Consider the following 26,286-nt stretch of genomic DNA (forward strand, 5'->3'; position numbering starts at 1 on the left):
ATTTTTATCTGCTGTATGTGACCCAAAATTCTACTTAATATAACTAAAGAACCAGCTCAAAATGGTTCTATCCTGTTTCTAACAAGATACTGAGTTTTTGTCAGAGACAACATACAAGCCATGCCTCTGAAGCATGCAAAGAGGAGAGAATGTTCACCTCCATTTGCACCTGGGACTGAAATCTCGACCACCCACCCCACCTGCCCCGCCCCCCCCACCCCAAACCAAAGGACTGGAACATAACCAGAACTTGAACACTGGAACCTTTAAGAAGTAAAGGATCCACTGTCCAGGAAGTTCCGATGCTGAAGCCCCTTACCATAAACAGCCAAGCTCCAAAGCTGTCCAATCAAAGCCTGCCCAGCTAGTACGTCCAAATAACAGCTGGTTTCCTCTAATCCCTTAACACTCATCCTGAACTCTGGGTTGGGGAGACAGCTTTGAGCCTTGCCTCCTATCTCCTTGCAGGTCAACTTAGCAATAAAAGATTTTTCTTTTCCCAAAAGCTGGTGCCATAGTATTGGTTCCTATGTGCACCAGGCAGCAAGCCCTTGCTTGATAACATTAAGAAATAAGAATCACATGTTTGCTTACTATTCCCCTCAACTGATGGTCCAACACGACCATCCTTGTCTATTTGATGGAAATATCTAATTCCACCTGTGTATCTGATGTGCCTATCTACTGCTCCATGCAACTTTTAACTCAACAGAAAAGCTCTGCTTGCCTTATTCCTGGAACAACCAAAGATCAATCAGATATTAGTCTCCGAATGCACGGAATAGAGCCCCACTATAGCGGTGATGGAAAAGGACTGGCCAACCTCAAAGCCTGGCAGCACATCTGGGACGATCCCTCCCACCGAGTTTGCTGTGGAGTTCCATCGAGGGATGGAGGGAGGAGAGAATAGAGGGCCTACTGAGGAACACATAGGGGCTTCACAGACTGGAGCTGAAGGGGCGGCCATGTGTCCTGCCTTCTGTTGATCCCTGCAGTTCTAGTCAAAATGTCATTAGCTCACTTCGACAATGACGCTTATTTAAAAATGTAAATACAATAGCCAACATCTGTTTCCTCCCCTCCCAGCCCTCAGACTCAATTTTCAGAAAAGTAAGAAAGGCCTAACAGTCCACTGGCTCCCATGATATGATATGGACTTGGGTCAATGGCATTGCGCATTTTATCTACCTTAACCTTCGGAGAGGAGCCCTGAGACACAGCAATCCCTCCCGAGACTTCTCATGGGATCTGGGGATCCCTGAAACTAACCAGGACAAAAAGCAGACAAGTGCTGGGAGCCAGGTTTGAGCCAGTCTCCTTGGTTTTCAAAGTCTGACTTGTTCCCATACACAAATAGAACTATTCCTTAAAGAGAAGTCATCCCCTGCCCAGTGTGGTGTTTGCCCAGTGAGATTTGAGGTTCCAGATAAAAGGCTGGGGAGGGTACTAAAAGCATTAGAGTTAGCTGTCTTTTCTGGGAGCAGGAACTCTCATTTGCGCCCCCGCCCCCCGCCCCGCCCCGGCCCCACGGGGTCTGGTACAGTGCCTCATTCATAGTGATGTTCAAGAAACGTTTGCTGAATGAGTGAGCGAGAAGATGAATAAAGACTGATTGAAATGCCAAAAAAATACCCTGAAATGTATCAATACTCATGGGACATATTAACTTATGACATAAACTTTTAAAGTTGTAGTGTGAACAAGTGTATAAGAGATGAGCAAGTCATCAGGGAGCAGGGCTCGGACACATAAAGCTCTTATGAGAGGATGCGGGGAGTCCTGTTAGGAGTTGGAATGACAGAAAGCAATGGAGCCACTGGGTGTGTCTGCTGACAGACAAGGGGAACCCCCATGAAGACACTCAATGCCCAGTGGGGGTTTGTGGAGATGGGGAGAAGGTGCTGCTGAAAGAGATGAAATAGTCAAAGGGACGAGGATGATAGAGCACCTGAGCAGGCTGCTCATTTCCTGGCCCTTCCATGTCTGCCCTGCCAGGCTACCTTACATATTAAAGAGTGATATAAAAATATCAAGTTTGCTGATTATGATAAACGTACACAAAAAATATCTGGAATACAATTATGAATGATGTTCAAAATGAAATCTGGAAGCACTCACCTACCTGGTCCAATCCAGGCAGCCGTGTCAACCTGAATTCATGCACAAAATGTTGATTGCTATGTTTCGGACAAGGTGCTAGAGAGATAACAATGCACAAGGTGAGCATGACACTCTTTCTTCTGAGTCTGGAACTCACTGAACCACCAATGAGAACAGAGAAAATGATGGACAGGACAAGTAAGCATACTGAGAATGACAGAGAATCTAGGGCCAGGATGTAGACAGAATTGGTAATCATTTTAGGCAGATGGAGCAAAATCGAGAAAAAGCAACTCAGGATTTAGCAAAGTGAATACTCTGACTATACTTCATGAAACAAAACTTGCCAGAAGAAAATAAATTGCAAGATGCTTTATGCAGGCCCTGGGCCCTTGGGTCTGCATGTACCAGAGATTCCCCTTTCCCTGAGACACTGCCCTAGAAAGGAGACAGGCACCAGCCCTGCTCAGCTCACAACCACTCCTCAGGGACAAACCAAGGAGACAAATACCAGTGATTTTAAAAATGCATACCAACTTTATACCCAATGGAAAACACAACTTCTTTCCCAATACACATCATAAAGATTGATCATATATTAGCCTCCCCACCCCACATTTCAATACTTAAAAAGAAAACCACTACAATGCAGTGAAAGCATGAAATTAAAAATAATGGCTTATATTTTTAAAACCTACCCATTGGGTTATAAAAAATAGTTCTAAATAACTCTTAGATCAAAAAGGAAATAAAAACTGAAATTATACACTATTTAGAAAACAGTGCCAATTCAAACACTACATATAAAACCTTATGAGCTGTGGCAAGATCAGTACTCAGAGGAAAACACATAACATTAAATGCTTTTGCTATTAAGCAAGACAAAAGGAAAATAAAGGCACTGAGATTTCAACTCAAAAGGGTGGAAAGCAAGAAACCAAGGGTAAAAGGGCAAGAGACAAAGGAGACTGTAGAATTCATACACGGGGAGAAGGGGAATTGATAACTCAGGAGTAGCTTCTTTGAAAAGGCCAACTAAAATTAAATCTAATTTTAAAAGGAGAGAAAAAAACACATAAATGCCATCGAGCTTGAGGAAAGGGCTTTGACCACAAACATAAAGAAGTTTTTAAATGATTTAAAGATAAATGAATGGAAGAAATGTCAAACGGGAAGCTTTCTGACACAGTAGAAAACTGGTGTGGACTAACCACTGAAAATCCTGGGGAAAAAATCGCCAAGAATGACTATCCAAAGAGGCACTAGGCCCAATTTGTACTACAGATAAATTGTGTCAATTTTTTTGAGAAATAGAAAAATGGCATGTGATCTGAAGTACCCCAGAACAGAAAATGAAAATGTTATCATTTCCTCCAAATGCGTATAATCTATATATATAAAAGGCTAAGCGACTGGCCGACGGATTGACTGGCTGACCGGCTGGTAGGTATGATGGGCACTGACCACCAGGGGGCAGACGCTCAATGCAGGAGCTGCTGAGCGACAGCAACTTTGCAGAGTGCCCTCTCATACTCCGGGACCCCTTGGGGGATGTCAGAGAGCTGGTTTCGGCCCAATCCCCGCAGGCCAGGTCGAGGGACCCCACCTGCCAGAGGGACCCTGCTCACTCTACAGACGCCCTTTGAACCCTGGTGCCGCCCCAGGTGCGCCTGGCTGGGGAAGGACCGCGGGAGGTTGGCTCCAGGGTGTGTCCAGCCCATCTCGCCCAGTCCTGCCCCGCTGGCCACCTTCTAATTAATTTCCTTTCAATGAGCACAAATCCGTGCACTGGGCCACTAGTGTTCATTATAAAAGCAGTAAAGCCAGCACACACGTTGAAAACATGCTCAGTGAAAGAAGTCAGCAACAAAATACCACTTACGCCATTTACGTGACATGTCCAGAATAGCCAAATCTCTAGAGACAGAAAGTAAGTGATTACTAGGGCTGTGGGGGTCAGGATGAAATGAGTAAGGGGTGTTTTTTTTTAAGGGTGAGAGTATGTATTAAATATGTGGTGGTGTTTGCACAACCCTGTAGATATACAATACTGAAAATCATTTAATCGTATATACTTTAGTGAGTAAAATGTATGACATAAGTTATATCTCAAAAAAACTATTATTTTTTTAAGATAGCACATACACACGAAAGAGAAAACTACATACAAGTTTCAATAATCAATTGAAGGTTGTGATTTTTAACTAAAATACTGGCAATTAATACACTAAGACCAAGTAGAATTTATTCTAGCAATACAAATATGGCCTTATTTTACACACTATATCAATATGATTCAAAACAAAAAATTATAATCACTTTAATAAATGTCAAAAAAAGCATGTGAAAACATTCCACATGTGATCCCAAGAAAAACCCATAAATTAGGAAGAACATTTCCCCAATCTCATGTCTATTTAAAACAAACTAACATTCATCATAACAGTGAAACGCTCAAGGCATTGCATTAACTGAGGAATGAGATAAAGATATGCTGTCATAGTTATTATTCAATACTGCTCTGCAGATTTCAGCTGAGGCAATCGAAAAGTATAGAATGAAAAGAAAAAATAGGCAAAATTATGTTGATTTGTTCATAATGTGATGATCTCCTTTGAAAAATTAAATTAAAAAATCAATAAAAATTATTAGAACTCCTAAAGATTTCAGGAATGTGACCAGTTGTTATTTATAATGTTATTTACTTGAAGTAGAGCAGACATACAGGAAATCACACAAATCTTAAGTGTTCAGCTCTGATAGTTTTCACAAACAGGACATACTCATTTAACCATTATCCACGTCAAGACACAGATGACCAGTTTTCCAGAATCCCCCATGTACTCCTCACCCTGTGTTTACTTGCCCAAAGATAACCCCTATCCTGAATTCCAACAATATAGACTAGTTGTGCTTGATTTTCAAATTTATATACAAAGAATAAAACAGTATATATTCTTTGGGATCTGGATTCTTTGATTGAACATGTTTGAACATATGTTTGTTAATGAAACAAGAAGTGGGTACTGTGACAAAAGATCAGTTAGAGAACCAATAAGAATCCTTGAAAATTCAAATGCAAAGACATAAATGGAGAGTTCCCAGAAAGTATAGCAAACAAATAAAGAAATGATGAATAAGAGAGCAAAGATAAGAAAACTAGACAACTAGTCCAGGAGGTACAAAACCCAAATAAAAGAAGATCCAAAAAATGGAGAAAACAGACACACACACACAAAGAATATCAACAATGAACATGAGTTTCCATTGGAAAGTTCTGTTGAGTGTCTAGCATAATGTGTAAAAGTAAATCATAATACACACCATTATGAAATTTCCAAACACCTGGGATAAAAGGATTTCTAGAGAAAAAGACAAGTCACCTTCAAAGAATTGGAGGCAGAATGGCTCTGGAGGCATGTAGGAAGTTAAAAGACAATGGAACATGGCCTTCAAAATCTGAGAGAAAAATCTGTCCACGTGGGAAATGGGAATCCCAATATTTTTAGATATTCAAGTACTAACATATTTCTTTGAGGATAAGAACCCCAAGGAAAATGAGGGAATAAAGAAAAACATCATGGGATCAGGACACAGGGGACTCAACACAGGAGAGAGGTGAAAGAACCCCCAAATCTGTGTCCCAATCGATGGAAAAGGCTGGAGCACCCTAGAGAGATTTCTACAAAAAGATGAACTGGACAGAATACCTAACATGGCTGTGAGGATCGAGGGAATTCAGACAAGAAGCAGAGGGCCTGAGGTTGAGTTGGTGAAAAGTATATAGAAAGCAAAGTAAGCAAACAAAAAGAAAATGATTAATTATAGGATAAACAAAAAGCTGTCCAGGAAAGGGAAAATAACCAAAGTATATCATGTAGATAAGCTGTAAGTAGTTATAATAAAGGTAAATATTTTTAAAATGATCTAAATGAAAATGTAATCTATACATATGAAATTCTAATATACAAATAGACCGAATGGTGGAACAACCGAACAACCAGTTGCTATGACATGCGCTGACCACCAGGGGATGCGCACAAAACATGGCAGGCGTCGGCCGCGGTGGGATGGTGAAGAAGGTGAGCAGGGGCACCAGACTAAGATGGGGCGCCAGTTGCTGTCATCGGGGTGAGCCTTCTGGTGGTTACTGAAAATTCTTTGTTCCTGCGCGCTCCACAGTCCAGCCCAGGCACTCGCACCTGCTGCCAGTGACAGCCCTGCTTGCACATGCTGCTGACGCCGGAGCCGTCCCTTGTACCTGCTGCCAGCGCCTGGTGCCAGCCATGATCGCCTCTCAGCACTTCTCCACCTCTCCCTGCTCCTGAGGGGCAATGGCAGCAGTAGCCACCGCTCGCACCCGCTGACAAAACTGGCCCCAATTGCTCCGCGCCATCAGTGGGTGTGAGTAGGGGCGCTGTCAGTGCATGGGAACGATGGCGGTGGAAGCAGGGCTGCTGGCAGACAGGGGACTGGGGCCTGTGGTGGGAGGGGCTGGGTGGAGGTGCAGAGGATGGGCTGAGACCTGCCCCTGTGCCCATGGTGGCCCACAGTTCCTTTCAAGGTGCACGCATTCGTGCACTGGGCCCCTAGTATAACTATAATGGACAATGGGGGAAGGAATGAGTAGTAGTGGGTGAGCAATAAAGAGTTATTACCATATTTCCCATAGCAGAAAGTTAACAAATCATGCCTAAATCTCAAAAATAAAACAAAGCAAAACAAAAATAAGTATGTTATTTATAGCAAAACAAAAATAAGTATGTTATTTATAGGTAAACAAAAGGACGATTTACAAGAGTGGAGGGTGCTATCTCTAGACAGGGAGTAGGGCGTTGTAGAATATATATTTGACTTCTGAAACACAAATATACATAATTTTTACAAAGCTACAAAATGATTTAAAATATGTAAGATTCTAACGAATCTTAGATACTAATGAAATAACAAGAGTGGTTGTCACAGGGAGATGTGACAGGAGTGATTATCTAATCCTTTTTGTATTTTTCAATTTTTACAATAAATATTAAATTTACAATGAATGCACAATACGTTTTACAATAAACACATAATGCAAAAGTGTTTTTAGAACGTGATTTTGAAATTCTCTGGTCTCCTGGTTGCTGCCCTTGCTCTCTGGATGAGAAGCAGGAAAGAAAGCCATTCTTGTTTCTCCTCCTGAGTGCCCCTGGACGAATTACACAGCTCTCATCTCACAGCTGACAGCCTCTGCTCCTCCCTCCTCATATTCTTTAGGATTTGAAGTCTCTGCAATTTCAAGTTTATTCAAGCAAATATTCTAGTTTTCCAGAGATGACTACAAGATTTAAGGAATGTATTTTTCTGTGCGTGGTTACTTTTAAGAAATTCCTATAGGGTTTGGTGGAAGCAGGTATGCATGTCCAAGTCACGTAAAATTTATGAGCAATGAGACCGCCATCCATTACCACTTAGAGGCATGGGAGTATATTCAAGGGGATACACAGAGACAGGGACAGGGAAAGTCGGGGCGGCCATTTGGAGTCAAGGAATGTCATGTACTGGCCACAGGGACACAGAGGTGGACTGAAGTTCAGCCCTTCAGGCAAAGGCACCGCAGTTAAGGGTTCCAGCAGAACCCTTGGGGACTGTGGAAGGAACCTACCAGAGCTCAGTGATCTGGGCACCAGAGATCCAAAGGGAGACCATGGAGCTGGGGCGGGGGCACAGCAGGGCAATAAGGAAGCAGGATTCAGAGCAGTTATTCCAGGGCGGGCAGGCCCAGCAGGAGCCTAGGACTCTGAGTGGACAGCTGGTGTCTGCTGAGAGAGGGACTGGCCAAAGTAAGAAGCTCCTGACTGCCGGAAGCCAGGCTTCTGTGACCAGGGCAGACTCGCAGGTGGAGCATTTTCATGTGGGAGGGGGGAGATACGGCAGGGTGCTTGGGTGGCTCTAGGTTTGAGAGGCAAAGCCACTTGCTTCTCAGCTCACAGCGTGGGGGCTGGGACTGCACCCGGCCCACCCACATCTTGGCCCAGGGCCCGGAGTGGGACTGTGTTTACAGATGAGAAGGTAGGGCAGGGGTCACAGAAGAGCTGGAGAAAGAACCAGCGTGGAAATTGAGGGCAAGGCTGACAAAAGACAGAGGTCCTCACTGCTGTCCCCACTTGTCCTCTAAAACCCGATGAAGCAGAGGCCGGGAGCAGCTTTTCTTCTGAAACCCCCTTCGTTTTGCTTCGGGAAAGGCAAAACCTGGTCAATGGAGGTAATCATTGGACAACTGTTCACGTGCTTTCTTTCCTCTTTGGGACTACATGACCTTTGCTGCAAGTTGCAAGGCGGAGACTTTGGAGTTTTCTCCGCTCCTTCACCTCTGCCTTCGGGAGGGGATGCTAGGCCGGGAGGAAGCAGACCATGGGGCTCTTACAATTGGCGAGAAAACCCTCTTGCTCCTCTAAAGCCGAGCATTGGGGCTGGTGCTGGGAGGAATTAAGCCCACGTCTTCCCACCCAGGGTCCCAGGGGAAGGAGACAAACGAGAGGAAGAGGGTGAGAGGTGACGAGGGCCTGGATTCAGCCCAGAGAGAGGGAGAGGTGTGTTCCACAGAGAGGCTGGCCCAGAGGGTAGAGGGGCCTTTTCCATGGGGACTGTGGAAGGAGCCGGCCTCACAGGTGGCTCATATCCATCTGGGGCCACCTCATCAACGTGAAGTGATGGTGCACTGCGGCCTTGGCAGGAGGCTCAGTCCCCATGGCGGGAAGAGGAGGAGCAGCTGAGGGTCTCCCCTGGGACCAGATGAGTCTGCAGCTGTGCCGGGGATGGATGAGGAGAAACATGACCTAAGCTCAGGTGTCTCCAGCCAGCACAAGCCATGAGGAGCCAAGGCCAGGGGGGCCTGACCAAGCCGAGAGAGAGGTCAGATCACACGTCAGGCAGCCAGAGAGGTCAGATCACACGTCAGGCAGCCGGAGATGACTGCCAATAACCCGGGCAGGGCAAGGAGCAGCTGGGTGGGCGGGGCACTGCCCAAGGGAAGGAGAGACACAACAAGACCCTGAGGCTTCTGCTCAGCCACTAGGGCAGCGGTTCTCAACCTGTGGGTCGCAACCCCTTTGGCGGTCGAACGACCCTTTCACAGGGGTCGCCTAAGACTATCCTGCATATCAGATATTTACATTACGATTCATAACAGTAGCAACATTACAGTTATGAAGTAGCAACGAAAATAATTTTATGGTTCGGTCACAACATGAGGAACTGTATTTAAAGGGCCAGAAGGTTGAGAACCACTGCACTAGGGGAATACTCCTGCCGACCTGTCCTTACACCCCCAGGAGCCATCTGAGACTAAGCATGCTTCCAGAAGAGGCTGAGCATTTCCAAAAGGACAAAATATGATCAATAACCCAAACACAGCCACAGCCACAGCCCCTAGATTTTTTAATTGGCGCTCAAAAAATACATGCTGGTGAGTGAATGAAGGATTTAATATTTGCACTTCTCTAAGATATTTGATTTACAACCCAAAAAATTTCATAACATCTTAATGGCAGATGTGCTATTTTATCATTCATCTCCATGGCAGAGCATTTCATTGAAGCTAGGATGCCAGACATAGGATGAAAAAATTGATGTTCACGGCCTTTCTTTGGCCTCACTGCCTTTTTGCTTCCATCGAGTTCATCGTAACACCGATCAGTCACTGCTGAGAGTGGGGCAGGGGACAGGGTGGCATACACAGAAGTAACAATAATGTCTGGCTTAAGAATTATTGTTACTGCCCTGGCTGGTGTGGCTCAGTTGATTGGGCATCGTAACGTACACCAAAAGTTTGCTGGTTTGATTCCTGGTCAAGGGTGGCACATGCCCAGGTTTCGGCCTCAATCCCTGGTAGGGGTTGTGCAGGAGGCAGCCTATGGATGTTATGCTCTCACATCAATGTTTCTCCCTCTCCCCTCCTCTCTCTCTAAAAATTAATAAACTATTCTTTTTTTTAAAAAGAGTTTCTGTTATTTATTTCTCAGTATAAGCAAGCAAGCTTGCTGTAAACCTTTACTGAATGATGGCAAAAAGATGAATACATACATATGCATGCACATACATACATATGTGTGTGCATGCATATATGTGCATGCACCTACATACATGTGTGTGCACATATATACACATGTGTGCACATACATACATTCATAAACCAGACTAAGTTGAATTAGAATGGGAGGCCAAGTTGACCACTAATGTGAAAAGCTGTGGCTTGTGCCCTGGCCGGTGTGGTTCAGTTGGTTGGGCGTCATCCTGTGCACTGGAGGGTGCTGGTTCAATTCCTGGCCAGGGCCCATGCCCAGGTTGTGGGCTCGATCCCTGGTGGGGGGGCATGCAGGAAGTAGCTGATCGATGTTTCCCTCTTACGCTCTCCCTCTCTCTTTAAAAATTCAATTAAAAATCTTAAATAGAAATGTTCTACTTGCCCAGAGTCATTCTCAGAGCCCTCCCTCCACCTGGAACTTCAGATTTGGCCGGGGACAGGATGGCTCACCCCCAGCGGGTTCTGTCTACGAAAGCCCTGCAGCCGCCACGGACACTGCAGTCAGAAAGGCAGTGCTAACAAAAACCACTCAAGGACCACTGCTTTCTTTGTGGCTTTCAGTTAAACTTCTTAGGAACGTGGGGGTCCATTGAACTTCACACACAGAAGTCAGGCTCCAAAATACCAAGGTGGGCACCCTCCCGGGTCTTTGAAGGGCCTCCCCTGGGGCCTCGGCTCCATCGACACTGGTAGTTAGGTCGTTCCTGACAGTACAGCCAGCTCCCTGCAGCCTTTCCGCTGCCGTGGACGTGCTGCTGCCGGGGTGGTGGAAGGACACAGGGACCTGCAGCAAATTGAAGCCATTGCTCTGGACGTGTTGTGTGCCTGGTTGCAGAAGCTATTTTTAGATCCATGTTGACAGCAAAAAGACTGAAGACTGTGACCTCAAACTCCAGACAGATACTGCAAAGTGTCAGCCCGAGGTCCCTACTTTAGGAGAGTCTGGAGAGAACTTTGCTGCCTTAAAAACTGCGCTGGGTCAACGGACTGAAAATGCCCCTGTGCCCAGTGAGGCAGCGGCTACCGGCCCCGTGTGCTGGATGGCTGGCAGCTCGCCACCTGGCAGAGAAGGGCACCACGGGCTCTGCTGTCAGGGCTTACAATGAACCTCGCTCCCCAGCTCTGAAGGGACATTCTATTTGCTTTCTCTGCAACCTAGGAGAAATGACATAGTCACGTGTTCCTGCATTTCCATAAAAGAGAGGAGGCAATAGATAGGGGCTGGGCTCCACACAGAGCCTTAGACGTAGCAAATGCTGCACAACTGGGAAGGCCTGATAAGGAGTAAACATCTTGGAGGATGAAACTCTGTCTGGCAAGAACTGCCAGGGAGCTGGGTGAGTGGAAAAGGCTGAGAACAAGTTACATCCTGTATCTTGGTCATTTCACCCAAAGCACTCCCTGAAAGAGACGGGGTTAATAAGGCACTGAGGACCGGATGGACCGGGAAGCCAGCAGTTTCTAAACTGCGCTGCAGAGAAAAGTACGGGGCAGCATGGAAGACGCGAAGACAGGGCACCTTCGGCTCTGAACGCAACCCCAGGGTCTTCTATAGTTACATCTGGGCTTTGCGGGTGGAGTGGAAAAGAGAAACGGGAAGGGCAGGGGAAGGAAGGAATGTGAAAGGGCCCAGAAGATGGCACATTCTGGAATCATCTAGAAAAGGGAGATGAAAGCTACCAAAATAATGGCTGGAGCCTACCCCTCCCCACCCCACCCAAACTGTACCCATGCAGTTCCAACCGAAGAGGAATCTGAGCTACCCTCTTCCTGCCAGGTTGACTTGCTAAAATTGATGGTATTCCTGCTCCCCTAGTTACATCCAGCAACAACCCAGAACTGAGCATTTAACTCGGAGGTGATGTGTCTTCCTTTTTTAAAAAATCTTAAATTTAAAACTCATCTGCTCTTCGGCAGCCCACCGCATTGAAGTCTTTGCAAGCGAGAAGGAGAGCCTTGCCAATATTATTCAAAGTCACTTGCTTGCTGCTGTGAGCTGTCAAGATGCATGTTGGTTGATGGAGGCAGGTCTCTGCCTGTCATTGCCGGAACAGTTACCCTGAAAGCCTTGCTCTAGCTCCAGGGCATTGCCTGGGGACTTGGCTTCCCAAGGAAAGGTATGTAGCAGGGACATCGATGTGTCACGCAAAGAGGAAACCCGATCTACCCAGGCTGGCATTGAGGTAGATAGGTGATGTCAAGAAATACCATTCCTTTCACCCCAAAGCAGTGTGTTCACCGTTGTGTCAGCACACTTCCATTTTATAATGAACAGCCTCCCTGAAGGGACCAACTGGGGAACATGGGCCCCTCATGTTCCTGTGCAAATCCCCTGGCATTAAAAATGCCTCTCCTCCACTAGCACCCAGGGTTGCTCCGTAAGCAGGTTCCGATTCAGGGAGAACCCTTTGTCATAATCATCTGGTCGCATGAATGGACCAGGTAGCAAGAAAAGGGTTGTAGGATTCCCACAGCGAATAGTAAGATTGCCTTTGGATGACACAGAGGGCAAAAATAACAGCAATAACAATCAGAATAGCTAGCATGTTAAAACGTTTTACATGTATTACCTCATTTAATCTTCACAACAACCCTGTAAAATATATTAATATCCCCATTCACAGATGAAGAAACTAAGGCACAGAGAGGTTAAGTTACTTGTCCCAGGTCTCATAGAATGGGTTGTAGCATATCTAGTCTTTTTACAGAGAAGTAAACTGAGGCTCAAAGCCAGTGGTCACATCTAGGGTAGAAAACAAGTCTTGGGATCGTGTTGTTTCCATCCCGTCACAGAGCTGACACCTGGGGTCATTTGAGAACCACTTGGTCCCAGCTGTGGAGTCAGGTGTTCCTTGAGCACCAGCAGTCAGCTATGGATGGCTATGCAGAGTGGACACCTGGACAGTGATGTCCTATGTTCCCATGGGAGCCGCCCTGCTGCTTTCCCATGAAGGGACAAAGTTGAGGATGATGCTCCTTCAAAGTTCTGACAACTGTGATCGTTACTAGGCATTCTTTCCAGCTAACTGACCAAGTGGCAAATGTTTAGAGATGTCTTTCTTAAGACAATCTTACAGAAGGGCAGACTCCCATCCTTGCTTCTCCAGCTGTCATTTCCATTCACTGAGCCCTCATTTGGGGTCTCAAACATGTGTCAATATGGGTAAATTGGAAGAGGACTGAAACACAGGAGGGAATCCTCCATGCGGCTCAGAACAGAGATTTCACACAATGGGAATCGATAAGTGCTCATGATGCAACACTACAGGGCCAACCACTATTCCCGATCCTATTTTATAACGATGTCTCTTCCAAGTGATAGGAAACCCCACAGTGTGGACTAAACCAACACCTTCTATCAGCTGTGAACCTCCAGGGTTTTCCCCTGAAGAAAGCAAGTAGAGTTTTGTGGAGGTTTTTTGTTTTGCTTTTTTTTTTTAACTGTAAATTGGCCTGTGTCTTGATTCTGTAGAACTCTATTGATTTTCCACAACACCACATTCCATAACTTCAGAGAGTTTACAATCAGTGTTTGCTTTTCATCTGTGAGACCAAAAGCTTTGTTATGGAAATTTTCTGCTACTGGAACAACGCATCTTTAATTGTCAGGTAGGTTTTATGGATAAGAACATTAAAAGCTCATTTACATAGATGGCAGTGACCTGCCCAATGATACAGACCCTGGTGGTGGCAAATGGAACAGGTCATTCCTCCGTTACTGGAAGCAGGAAGAGAAGGTAGAGAACGTCTAGGTTTTCACTATGGTTTTTGTCTTCCTGAATTGTGACAGGCTTCACCTGGCCCTTGAGCTAGATTCCTTTTCCCAGACTCTCCTTTGCTAGACCCAAAACCAAGTACTAACGACTGTGGTCTTCATCCTTACCCATAAATGCTGCCATTGACTAGCATCACATGGTTCAGGTTGGTCAGCCGTCCCAGCTGGGTGGGTCCAGCGCTGGGCAATGCTCAGCTTCTGTCCAGGATGCTCCTTGGTGCCTGAATCCCTATCCATGACTCCATCAGGACAAATTCTGCCGCTCTGGGACTTGACCCCAGTTCAATTGCCTGTGGTACTCTGTGCTGCCCCGTAACTTCCCACGAAAGGGGGACCACACAGACTCTGAGCCAACAATTAAACTGGCTTCATCTTGTTGCAAGATTGGCCATCTGCCATCTGCTGATAGCCATCAGCTCCTGAGATAGACTTCACATTCCATTCAATTCATCTATTTAAAGAATACAATTCAATAGTTTTTAGTATGTTCAGAGTTGTGCAACCATCACCAAAATCAATTTTAGTACATCTTCATCATTCCCCCCTAAAAAAAACTCCATACCCATTAGCAGTCACTCTTCTCCTCCCCTCCCCCGAGCCCTAACCAACCACTACACTACATTTTGTCTCTTATGATTAGCTTTTTATTCCCATCAGTCTACCTCCATGGACCACTGGATAGAATCTACACTCCTGTTTTTTACATTTAGAACTCTCCCTAAAGTGACCTCCTGTTTTGATCTACTCAATCTTCCACTTTCCTCTACTTTTTAATGCACATTCCCTACCATCACCAGACCCGAAACACCCCCTCCTATTGTGCAGGTAAGGGTTAACTCAGTGGACCTGGGTTGCCCAAACCCTGCACATTCCAAAGGAAGAAATGGCTCTTGCCCGGCTCCTGGAAGATAACTTCTCAGCCCTCCAAATATCCTGACTCTGAGGCTCCAGACCCTGCTAGGGCCCTGCTATATCAGTCTAGTCTCCTGGGTGGTGCTGGTGCTGGAGACTGAGTAGCCAAGGTTAGCCATATGGGTGCTCCATGCCCACATGGCTGAGCCCCAGTAAAAACCCTGAACACCCAGGCTCAGGAGAGCTTCTCTGGTTAGCAACACTTTATACATGTTACATATTGTTGCTGGGCGAATGCAGCATGGTCCATGCCACCCCACAGGGAGAGGACCACTAAAAGTTCACGCCTGATTTCTCCTGGACTCCTTCTTATGTATCTTTTTCCTTGGCTGGTTCTAGCCTTTATCCCTTCACTCTAATAAATGATAACCATGAGCATAACAAATGTCCTGAGCTTCTTTGAGTCCTTCTAATGAGTAATCAAATGCAAGGGTGATCTTGGGGATCCCACACAGCCTTGTGTTCACTACTACGCCTATAATTCTGTTGTCTCCCATATTCTCTGCCAGTGTCAATCCCCCTCAGCCCGCAAGGCCCAGCAAGCCACACCTTTTCCAGGGAAGACAGCCCAGACATCACATACAGCAGAGACCTGAATCCCAGCTTCACCTTAAGATGTGTGTGTCCTTGGGTAAAGGGCTTACCCTTGCACCTCAGCAGCCTGTCCATGAAACGGAGAAAAAGGTATTTACTCTACAGGGCCAGTATGAGGTAGAAGTGGATCGGTATTGTGTAAAGAATAATGCCTGGCACACAGAAAATTCCAGAGTTAGGTTTTTATGAGCTTTTCTATGCACACCACACCCACTGCCCCCCCTTTCCCACGCATCCTCTCTCACCTGGGCCGAAGTATGATTATGCGCACGTGGGCCCTGTGTCTCCCGCCAGCCTACGAACTCCTTCTGCAGGACCATGTAATTTACTAATACTGTCTCCCTGGAAGTCCTACCACAGGCTGAGCATATAATTGGTTCCTAAAATATATTTGCTAATGCATAGGGAAGCTATCTCTATTACAAAGTCTAAGAAAACCCAATTATTCACTTAATTTCCTCTGTGTAAGCTATCATAGTCCTCCATGGAGGGAAAAGTAACCTTCTCTTTTTATGTACATTTGTGCACAGCATTTGAGATCCCAGCAACTCTATATATCCTTAACAGCCATTTCAACTCAAACTGTCTCACAGGCTTTAATGGCTCCTGTGCCTTATAATTTATTATCAAATTATATGTTGAATTAAGGATTGCTAATTGTTAATCATCAGCTTGAATTAGTTATTAATGAGTCATGTCACTAATTACAGGGCCACCTAACACAGAGCGGGCAGGCACCACTGGCACCTCACAGCAGACGCCTGACTCAGCTCTCAGCCCGTGCCCCCAAAGCAATGTGCTGTGAAGTGTCCCATCTCAGATGACACCATAGGCCCTTCCCTCCCGTGGTGAAAGTCACGGGGTTTTACAGCTGGAGAGAACCTACAGATGGGTGATTACCAAGCTGTGAGCTGCGGACCTCCGAAGCCTGCTGATCTAAGCGGGTTTCCATGAATTCGTGGTGTCCACAACCAAGGTGCCTTTAGGTTGAATATATTATATATTATATCCCTCATTCTTATCTTTGCTACCGTTTTTCACATGTGGAGATGGGCAAAAGTAGGTTTATAGTAGTGAGTATGTGAAACACAGAATGTATTCTTGTATTATTATTTGTTATGTATTATTATTATTATTAACCCACTTTTGCCCAGCCCTGTATACATACATCGTGTTATGCATAATAAAATTTAAGTTTGTATCCAAACACAACTGAATTCATAGTAGCTGTTGTCAAGGAATCCTTGTGGGAAATTTATTGAATTTATATTCCTAGGCCCTCATAACAGCCAACAATTAGTTTTTGTGTTCTTGGCCAGCTTGCCCATTCCCGTTCCTCTCAGCAATTAGTCCAGACCTTTTTCGCTTTTCCAGAGCCCTTCAGCCAAGGTCTAGCTCTCACTCTGAGCAGTGATTATCTCCTCCTAATTCACCACGAAAAGGTGGGTCATATACCTCAAGCTCTCTTTCTCTTCGTCAAGACTAAACTGCTACTATGCCCACCCCTTCCTCCCCCTCAGGGTCCTTCTTTAACAATCAGCCCTCTCCTTCTATGGCTCAGCCCTTCCCTCTCTCCTCGTTCCATGCCCTCGGCTGTATGTACTGTGTTAAAACGGAACCTTTCATGTTCTCATAGGCGCTGTATTCAAAGAGATCATGCAAAAAGTTCAAAGCAGATAACCAAACCACAGTTAGCTGGCCAATGAGGATGACCGAGTGAAGTCTGGGGGAGGAATGTGTCAGAAGTTTCCCTGGGGGGAGTTGTACCCCGAATCCCCCTCCCCACGGGGAGGGACCGGGGGTCCTACCATCTAATCCTAAGTCTGGGGTTCAGTACGCCTGGCAGTGGAGAGACACCCTCCCTGGTGCCAGAGTCATCCCAGCAGAGGGCAAGGGGCCCATGGAGCAGGGGGCCCTGTGGGGGAGGTCGCCTCTTCCCCTCCATGCAGAACAAAGGTGTGTAAATCTTGGAAACCAGATATGGTACCCAGAAGGGATATTGACCTGTGGCCACTTTAAAAGAAGTAATTATAAAAGCTCACTTATAGAAAGGAATGAAGTACTGCTACATGCTACATGTACCAACATGGATAAACCTCGTAAACTTTATGCTATAAAAGAACCAAGACACACAAAAGACCACATATTGTGTGTTGCCACTTATATGAATTGTCCAGAAGGAGGGAAGGAGGGAGGGAGGGAGGGAGGGAGGGAGGGAGGGAGGGAGGGAGGGAGGGAGGGAGGGGGAATGACTGCTTAGTGGGTAAGGTCTCAGGGGTGATGACAAAATTCTGGAACTAAATGGCGGTGATGATTGCACAGCATTTTGAACATACTTAAGGCCACTGAATTCTACATTTCAAATAGCAAAATTTGTTGTATGTATTTTACTACAATTAAAAACATTATCAATGAAACATAACAAAAAAAGGGATGTCCAAGATGGTGGTGTACAAGAATATAAAAAAACCACCTAAGTGTTCGCCAGTAGAAGAATGGGTAAGACACGTGCTCTCCGCACACACGGAATACTACTCAGCTTCTAAAAAGGGAATCCTGCCATTTGGGAAAATATGGATGGACTTGGAGAGCATTATGCTGAGTGAAATAAGCCAGATCTAATTTATGTGTAATCTTAAGGAGTTGAACTCATAGAAATAGAGAGCTGAGTGGTGGCTGCCAGGGGCTTGCAGGTGGGAGAGGGGTGATGCTGGTCAAAGGGTACAAACTTGAATAAGTTCTGGAGACCTGATGTATAGCATGGTGACTATAGTTAATAACAACATATTGTATACCTGAAATTTGCTAAGAGTAGATCTTAAGTGTTGTCACCATAAAAAAAAAAAAAAAGATAACCATGTGAGGTGATGAATGTGTTGATTAGCTTGCCTATGATAATCATTTCATATTATATGCATACCAAAACATCACGTTGTACATCTTAAATAGATACAACTCTTTTATACATACCTCAATAGAGCTGGGAAAAAATAGATGGATAACAAATGTGTTCTATGTACACACTGGAATACTACTTAATTAGGAAATGTTATAATAGAACCAATTAATTAATTAATTAGGAAAAGAAGGCAGTGGCTTGCTGGAGTGAGGAGATCCTAGCAGCAAGAGGGTATGGATGCCAAGGTGAGGGGGGGTGGCGGGGGGAGCCTGGGAGGGACCAGCTGAGCAGGAGTCCCAGCCCACACGGAGCCATCAAAATACTTTCCATGTGCCCAAGGGAAAAACCAGCTTTACCCACCTGCTGCCCCGGAGAGCTCAAAACCATTATAAGACAGTGTCGATCAAACAAGAATCTTCCTACCCCCTCTCTCCCCCACCTCACCCCACGGGGCCCCCGTGGAGTCAGACACTGCACCTCCCAAGAGAAAGATGGGTGAGGGAGAAAAAGAATAAGGGCTCCAGCCCCTCTTCCTCTGAGAGGGGTCAGCGAGCAGCAGACCACAGCTGAGGGAGAGGAGGACAATTTCAATAACGAATTGAGGCTGGTTTGTGACTTAAAGTGACCCTAGGATTTTCATTATCCAAGAGTAATAAGAAACATCATGGGACTTGCTGGAGGGAAGAGAAGGATTCATTGTGCTAAACAAGTTAAATGCAACAGGAGGAAAGCAAAGCAACTGGGGTTTTAGAAATATAAACCCTGGGTTCTAGCTGCTCATTGTGCTAGAGGTACTTGTTGGGTGTCTCCCATTCTAAAAAACAAATAAACAACATGCCACTCTATCTTGTCACTCCATCCACAGTTTCTAACCCTCCCCAAGTCTCCCTCAAATATCTCAGAAGTATAATCCACCCTCACTTTCCTCACCTCTTCATGTCCAGTTCATTTCTCCACCCACTGCCATCCAGCTTCAGACCCACATACTATATTATGATGGTTTTACTAAGATTATGCCCAGCTAATCCCTTAAACCAAATGGTGCTTGTAGTCTTCCTGTTATTGGATGCTTTTTAAAAAAGTTTTACTGATTTGAGAGAGAGAGGAAGGGAGAGGGAAAGAAAGAGAAACATCGGTCAGTTGTGTCCTACACACACCCCGACCAGGTATCAAACCCACAACCTGGGCATGTGCCCAGATGGGGAATTGAACTAGCAACCTTTTGGTGCATGGGATAATGCTCAACCAACTGAGCCACACCGGCCAGGGCCTGTTATTAAATCTTTATGCCACTGCTGCTCTGGTTGTCCCCATACCTCTCTGAGCACTCAGTACTTGTCAGTCCCCCTTATGAAGACTCCCTTCACCCAGAAATATTTGGGTTTTCTTTCTCCTTCTCTAATGTACCTCTAAGCAATCCTACCCTCTTCCTCATGATTCACTAACCCTGACCTCTATTTTGAGCCTCAGCTGTCAGGCATCCAGGTACTCATTAAGTCCTAGGGATGCAAATGAAATAACCACAGTCCTGGCTGCATAAAGCATATAGACAAGTGGGTGATAAAAAAAATGGTCAAGAAAGGCTCTCCAACTGGGAAAGTAGAAATATCTAGCAGTCATTCTGAAGATAAGCCACGATAAGCCCAGTGGAACATTAGGAGGGTGGCTTCAAGGTACCCATAAACTTCATAAAACTATATGCAAAGTTGTGTCGGTTTATCCACGTTCAGGGTGATAGGGTCTCTGGCTTTCATTAGATTATCAGAGAGGTCCTTGACTCAAAAAAGTTTAAGCTCAACTGATCTACTGATAGGATTTCAATGTAACATTGGAGATGATGCCATTTTGGTGAAAAATTAGGGTTTAATTAAGACATAGATTTGGGAGCCTTCTCTGCACAGAGGCAAGAGCTGGGTCAACTCTTCTCAAAGTCTTTAACAATCTCAGCCACAGGCAGAGGACTGGGCACCCAATGGAGGCAGGAGGGGGATCTCTCATGCCTTCACTCAAGCTCCAGGAAGTCCAGCCATGGTTCTCCTGTAGCTTTGAGCCACACTTTCCCCCAATCCCTCAGCCCCACAATAATACCACAAACCACAAGTACCCACAGCTCCCAGTGTGAGACGTATGGAGTCAGGCTGTCCTGGGAATGTCAGAGGTCCCCAAAGCAGCCCGTGTAGACTAACGATCAATTCCAGGGACCCTCGTGGTCAAATCCAGTCTGGAAACATGTTGTCTGGAAGAAGAGGGATTTATTGCCAACACTGAGAATTCAGAGATTTTATGAAATGATAGGGATGTGTGTCTTTTCTTACACGTCTCAGGACCTGATACCGCCGGCCCTGTGTCTCCAACACCATCGCATGGCACCTCCCTGGGGGGCCTGAGTTCTTCAGTTCCCATCCCCATGCCTTACACTTAGCTCCGTCCTCTTTAATGGCAACTGCCCACCCTCTGCACCTGAAACTCTGGTGTACACAAAGGCGAGCGGAGGAAAAATAGAAAACCTTCGGGAAAGAGCTGTGTGCCAAGCAGAAGTTATACAGAAAGAAAGAGGGGAAGAAGTAAAACAGAAAGGAAACATTCCCTTAATGCGAAATCTCCTACTTTATGTTGCCTACTGAGAAGGCTCTTATACAAAGACCATCCATGTTGATGCCATTTGGATTGCGAAAAAGCTCTTCTCCTCCCATCCTTTGCCAGAATAAAGTCATTACTATTCAAATAACGGGACCATGGGGGAGCAGGGAGGGGGGGAGACCACCATGTCCTAATGTTTACGAATCATATTGTATCTGCTTAATAACATCAGAAGGGCCATAAAAACTCCTTCCTACAATTAAATATCTCCATCAACTATAAACAGATTAAGCATTTTATAAGTGATGGTACATTAAAAAGAGATCATTGGTATGTGATTCTATTTTGTACATCAGAAATGCATGTGAATTAATGATTCATGATCACGACTCTATTTTCTAGTCTTTTAAAAATGCCTATTCATCATCTGTTAATGTTGCCCTAGCTCATAAAATACAAGCCACATTTTTGCTTTAGTGCGTTATATACACAGAGACAGCGTGTTTTCCGGGCACCCACGGCACTGCACTACCGTTACTTCTTTCTCTCTGTCACTAACACCACCGTCACAACCTCATTCATTCCCTTATTTATCAAGGCCAGAGGTCAGCCTTCCCGTATGTCATGGAGGAAGCAACATTTGGCCAAAAATCTGAAAACTCACTGCATGTCAGCCAATCATTCGAACTTCATTCCTTCAAAATCTGAGAGCCAAGGGGTCTTGAAGCACTCCACATTCATTCGTCGTAATCATGGTAAAATACACATGACATAAAATTTACTCTCTTAACCATTTTTACATGTACAGTTCAGCAGTGTTAAGTGTATTTATGTTACTGTGCAACCAATTTCCACAACTGTTTTCATCTTGCAAAGCTGAAACTCTGTACCCATTAAGTAACAACTCCCCATTCCTCCCTCACCCCAGCCCCTGGCAACCACCACTGTACTATCTGTCTCTATGAATTTAGCTATTTTAGATACCTCATATGAGCGAAATCATAGTTTTGTCTTTTGGTGATTGATTGATTTTATTTAGCATAATGTTTCCAAGATTCATCCATGCTGTCATATGTGTCAGAATTTCCTTCCTTTTTAAAGACTGAATAGTATTCCATTGCATATTTGTACCACATTATGTTCCACATTTTGACTATTGTGAATAATGCTGCTATGAAGATGGGTGTACTGTATAACTATCTGTTTGAGAGCCTGCTTTCAACTCTCTTGGGTTTATATCCAGAAGTGGAATTACTGGATCATATGGCCACTCTATTTTTAATTTTTTTAGAAGCTGTTTTCCAGTGATTACACTATTTATATCCCCACCTATAGTGCACAAGTTTCCAATTTCTCCACATCCTTGCCAACACTTGTTCTTTTCTGTTGTTGCTGTTAATAGTAACCATCCAAATGGGTGGAGGTAGTATCTCACCCATTAACTTTTAAATGTCCCAAAGGTTATGCTTTGGTTCTCAGATGACACCTTAGTGATGAATCTACATTATTATTTGTAGAGAGCCAAGATGTGGCCCTGTAGCATCGCATGAAGACACTGAATATCTAGGTTGGGATGGGAATGAGCCATGGAGGCATCTCTGGCTGAGAAAGTTATTGGCCCAAAAGGCTGCCTTCCTTGCTACATAGCTTTGCCCATAGGTGGCTCTACTCTAATGCAGTGCTTCAGCTTTCAGTTTGAGCAGGAAAATATAAGAACACTAGAAATGTTCGAAATTCATGCATGGGAGGAAGGGGTCCCTCAGCCTGGCCTGCATCCTCTTGCAATCCAGGACCCCTCGGGGGATGTCCAACAGCTAGACACCCCTCTTGCAATATGGGACCACTGGTTCCTAACCGCTCGCCTGCCTGCCTGCCTGATCACCCCTAACCACTTGCCTGCCTGCCTGATTGCCCCTAACTGCCTCTGCCTCGGCCCCCACCGTGGCGGCTTCATCCAGAAGGACATCCAGAATGATATCCAGAAGGTTGTTTGGCTGTCTAGTCTAATTAACATATTATGCTTTTATTATTATAGATAGGGCAGAGGATGGGGGTGCTGGGATGGGGGGTTCTGTACATGTTGCAATCTAACTCTTGTTTATTAAAAATTTGTAAACTGAGAAAGAACTTCATGGCTACCTGTAAAGTGTTCTCACTGCTCTTCCATTATTCCTTCTTGCGATCCCTCTTTATACCAACAGTGTCCTAAAACTAGGACCAAGTGAGAACGCTTCTCCACTCTCCACTAATGTAAGACAGAACCATGAAGGTTTAAGTCAGTTTGGCCTCAATTAGAAATCACAAACACTACTGAACTATAACTCGAGTATCTTCTTAATTGAAAAGTCAGGGCATTTGTGGCTGGCTGAATAATGACCCACGCCCCCATCCCCCAGCCGCCCGGCAAAAAAAATATCCACCTGTACATGTTACTTTATATGGGGAAAAGTACTAGGCATATGTAATTAAGGATCTTGAGATGGGGAGACTATCCTGGAGTACTCATGTGCACCCCAAATGTCATCATAAAGGTAGGCAAGAAAGTCAAAGAAAGAAGAAGGCCGTGTGATGAAGGAGGAGGGGGAAAGGGATGTGATGTAGTCATGAGCCAAGGAGTGAGGACAACCTCTGCCAGCTGGAAAAGGCAAAAAGGTGGATTTTCCCCTCAACCTCCAGAAGGACCCCACTCTGCAGACACCTGGAGCACCATGACAACTGATATTCACCATGATGATAACCAGAAGGGACCACAAAGAACAACAGAAAAGAGGTGGAAGCCCGATTCTGGGGAAAACCACCACCCCGTTCCCAGAAAGATCATGAATATTCCTCTCCCTTATTTGCCTAGACCACCCCTTCATTTCTACCCTCGTGGTTACACAACTTCTCTGCCCCAAGCCAAAACCAGAATATGCTTCTGCTTCCCCATTCTCTGGCCATTGAATTATTTCTTTTTCATATGCCCACTTTTAATTATGGATAGAACCATTGAATAAAGCTTGTGCTGAACAGCAAAAGAGTCCCCTTTGGGGGTCTTAGAAAGGGGGCTTTCACACCCTGTGTAACGCCATCCATTCAGTCTTTCAGGATTTCTGTTTAAGAAGCTGCTCTTGAAAACTGTAGCTAAAGGATCAAAATGCTGCGATGGTAGGACACCCAAAATTCCTAAAGCAGCGTTTACACACCACTGCCCCATCCCCAGAGTGTCCCCTAGCCTCCTCCCCTGGCTCCTCTGTCCTCTGGGATTTGGGACTCAAGGCCACCAGAGCGTGCCTGCCACAGACCTGATGGGGAGCGAAGGGTCTCCGGCGTCCCACCAGTCTTTCGGGGGGCTGATGTACATGCACCACAGCTCCCAGCTGTACCCGTGGGCCGAGTTCTCGTACCGCTGCACCTCAAAGGTGTCCTGCTTGATGTTGTCGATGGACGGGAGGATCACCCGCTTCCGGTTCTCCTGGATTCGGGAGAGAACCGGCTCGGCCCTGAAACAGAGAAGCAGAAATAAAGTCTCTCTCCTGAGTAGCCCACACCTCAACGGGCACAGACCCCCGGATGGCAGGAAATGAGCAGCAGCAATGTAGCTAACGGATGGGCTCTGGCAGGCTGGAGCTCGGGTGCAAACTGAGGCTCCCAAGTGGCCTGCCCCAGTTGGATCGTGCAGCTGTGAGTGAGCGCCCTGCCACGCAGCCCAGGCCCTCGCCAAGTGGGATGCTACCATGCTGATGCCTGCAGGAGAGGCCTGGAGCAAGAATTCAGAAAGTGCCAGCCTGTCTTTTAAACCTGCCGAGTGGGCCAGAGCAAGGCCACCTGACTCTATGCTTTGCATCGCATTACAGTTTTACACAGCGGCTTCAGTTCCCCCTCAGGGCACTGGTAGATGCCTCTTGTATTTTCTGCAGGAGCTGAATTCCCTTTCCCAAAATAGGTCACTTCTGTCCTCGATGGCCTGGTTTTAATAAGCATTTCGCTAGCTTCTTTGTGTGTGTGTGTGACTATTTCAGTTGTTTTAATTGATTATTTAATTGATTTCTTAAAAGGGATCTAATTGAATTGGTTAGCAATGGCTGACCGGATGGATGAATTAAATGCAAACGCAGGCAGATTCCTGCCTCCCAGAGAGCCTGCCCCTCAGGGCTGCACGGGGAGATAGGCAGTGACCTGGCTCCAGCTTTTTTTGTTCCTTTGTTTTTGTTTTTAATTCTTTATTGTTTAAAGTATTACATAGGTCTCCTTTTTTCCCCATTGACCTCTCCCCGGCCAGCCCCACCCCCCAGTACATGCCCTCATTTTTTTGTTCCTTTGTTTTTGTTTTTAATTCTTTATTGTTTAAAGTATTACATAGGTCACCTTTTTTCTCCATTGACCTCTCCCCGGCCATCGGAAAACACATATATAAGTACATACTGTTTACAGTAGCAAAATTACAGTGATGAAGTAGCAACGAAAATAATTTTATGGACTCTTTCACCACAACATGAGGAACTGTATTAAAGGGTCGCGGCATTAGGAAAGTTGAAAACTACTGCCCTAGTGAATGTGTCTATTGGTTATGCTTTTGGTTGATCTCTTCCCCCTGCCCCCCACTCCAGCCCCTCCCCTGCCTTCCCTCTGAAGTTTGAAGGCTCCAGGTTCTTAAGTGTAGCCCTGTTGGCTTGGGAGAAAGCAGATGGTAAGTCACCCTGCCAGTGTGTGTCTCCCCAGCAGATCCCCACATTCCGGAAGAAGATGGCTCTCACAAGCCAGGCATTAATCTCCCCGCTTAACATGGGGCACAGGCTCCGGAAAAGAGTCAAGTGAAACCCCATTCCTCTGCATTATTTGGAAGAATGATGAGAATGCTCGGCCTACATCCCATCTCTTTTCATTTGCAGCTATTGAATTACCTGCTGGCTCACCTCATCTTTCTATTTAAAATGAGCAATAAAATATACGCTGGACCATTTACTGCCTCCAATACTTCTGCACACACCATCTAAGTTGAGGTCGAGACACGCTTCAGTTCTTTGTCCCCTCCTAGTCTTCTCTCACGCTGCTCTCCTCTGGGAATGCCCTTCTGCCACTGGTAGGAAGTCTGGCTACCTACCGAGGCTTATTAGATCATGTGCCGCCTCTCCCAAGAAGCCTTCCCTAATTACCCCCAGTAGGAAGGCTCTCTCCTCCTTCTCAACTCTTAGACCATCTTCTCCACCTTGTCCATGTCACTCTGATTACAGGCTGCCTTTGTTAATCTATGAACACATATTTTTCCTAATAAGCTAATGATAGTTCATATTTATTGATGACTCACTACCAGCTAGGCACCATTCTAAACATGTCACATGTGCTGGCTAATTTAAATCTCACAACAATCCCATTAAATAC

At 45.5% G+C, this 26,286-nt stretch overlaps 1 protein-coding gene across 4 annotated transcripts in view; it reads right to left on the reverse strand.

Moving 5' to 3' along the window:
• GALNT17 (polypeptide N-acetylgalactosaminyltransferase 17) overlaps nt 1-26,286 on the reverse strand; it is a 410,059-nt gene that overhangs the window by 163,374 nt on the left and 220,399 nt on the right. For all 4 annotated transcript variants that reach the window (XR_002829117.1, XM_006088223.3, XM_023753451.1 and 1 more), the window contains exon 5: nt 24,210-24,407. Coding sequence is in view for 3 of the 4 variants with exons in the window: in XM_006088223.3 (XP_006088285.1) it covers nt 24,210-24,407 (198 nt within the window). In the remaining variant the exon portion in view is untranslated. The remainder of the gene's footprint in view (nt 1-24,209; nt 24,408-26,286) is intronic.

The sequence above is a fragment of the Myotis lucifugus genome, unplaced genomic scaffold (assembly GCF_000147115.1).
Source record: "Myotis lucifugus unplaced genomic scaffold, Myoluc2.0 scaffold_45, whole genome shotgun sequence".
Classification (NCBI taxonomy): domain Eukaryota; kingdom Metazoa; phylum Chordata; class Mammalia; order Chiroptera; family Vespertilionidae; genus Myotis; species Myotis lucifugus.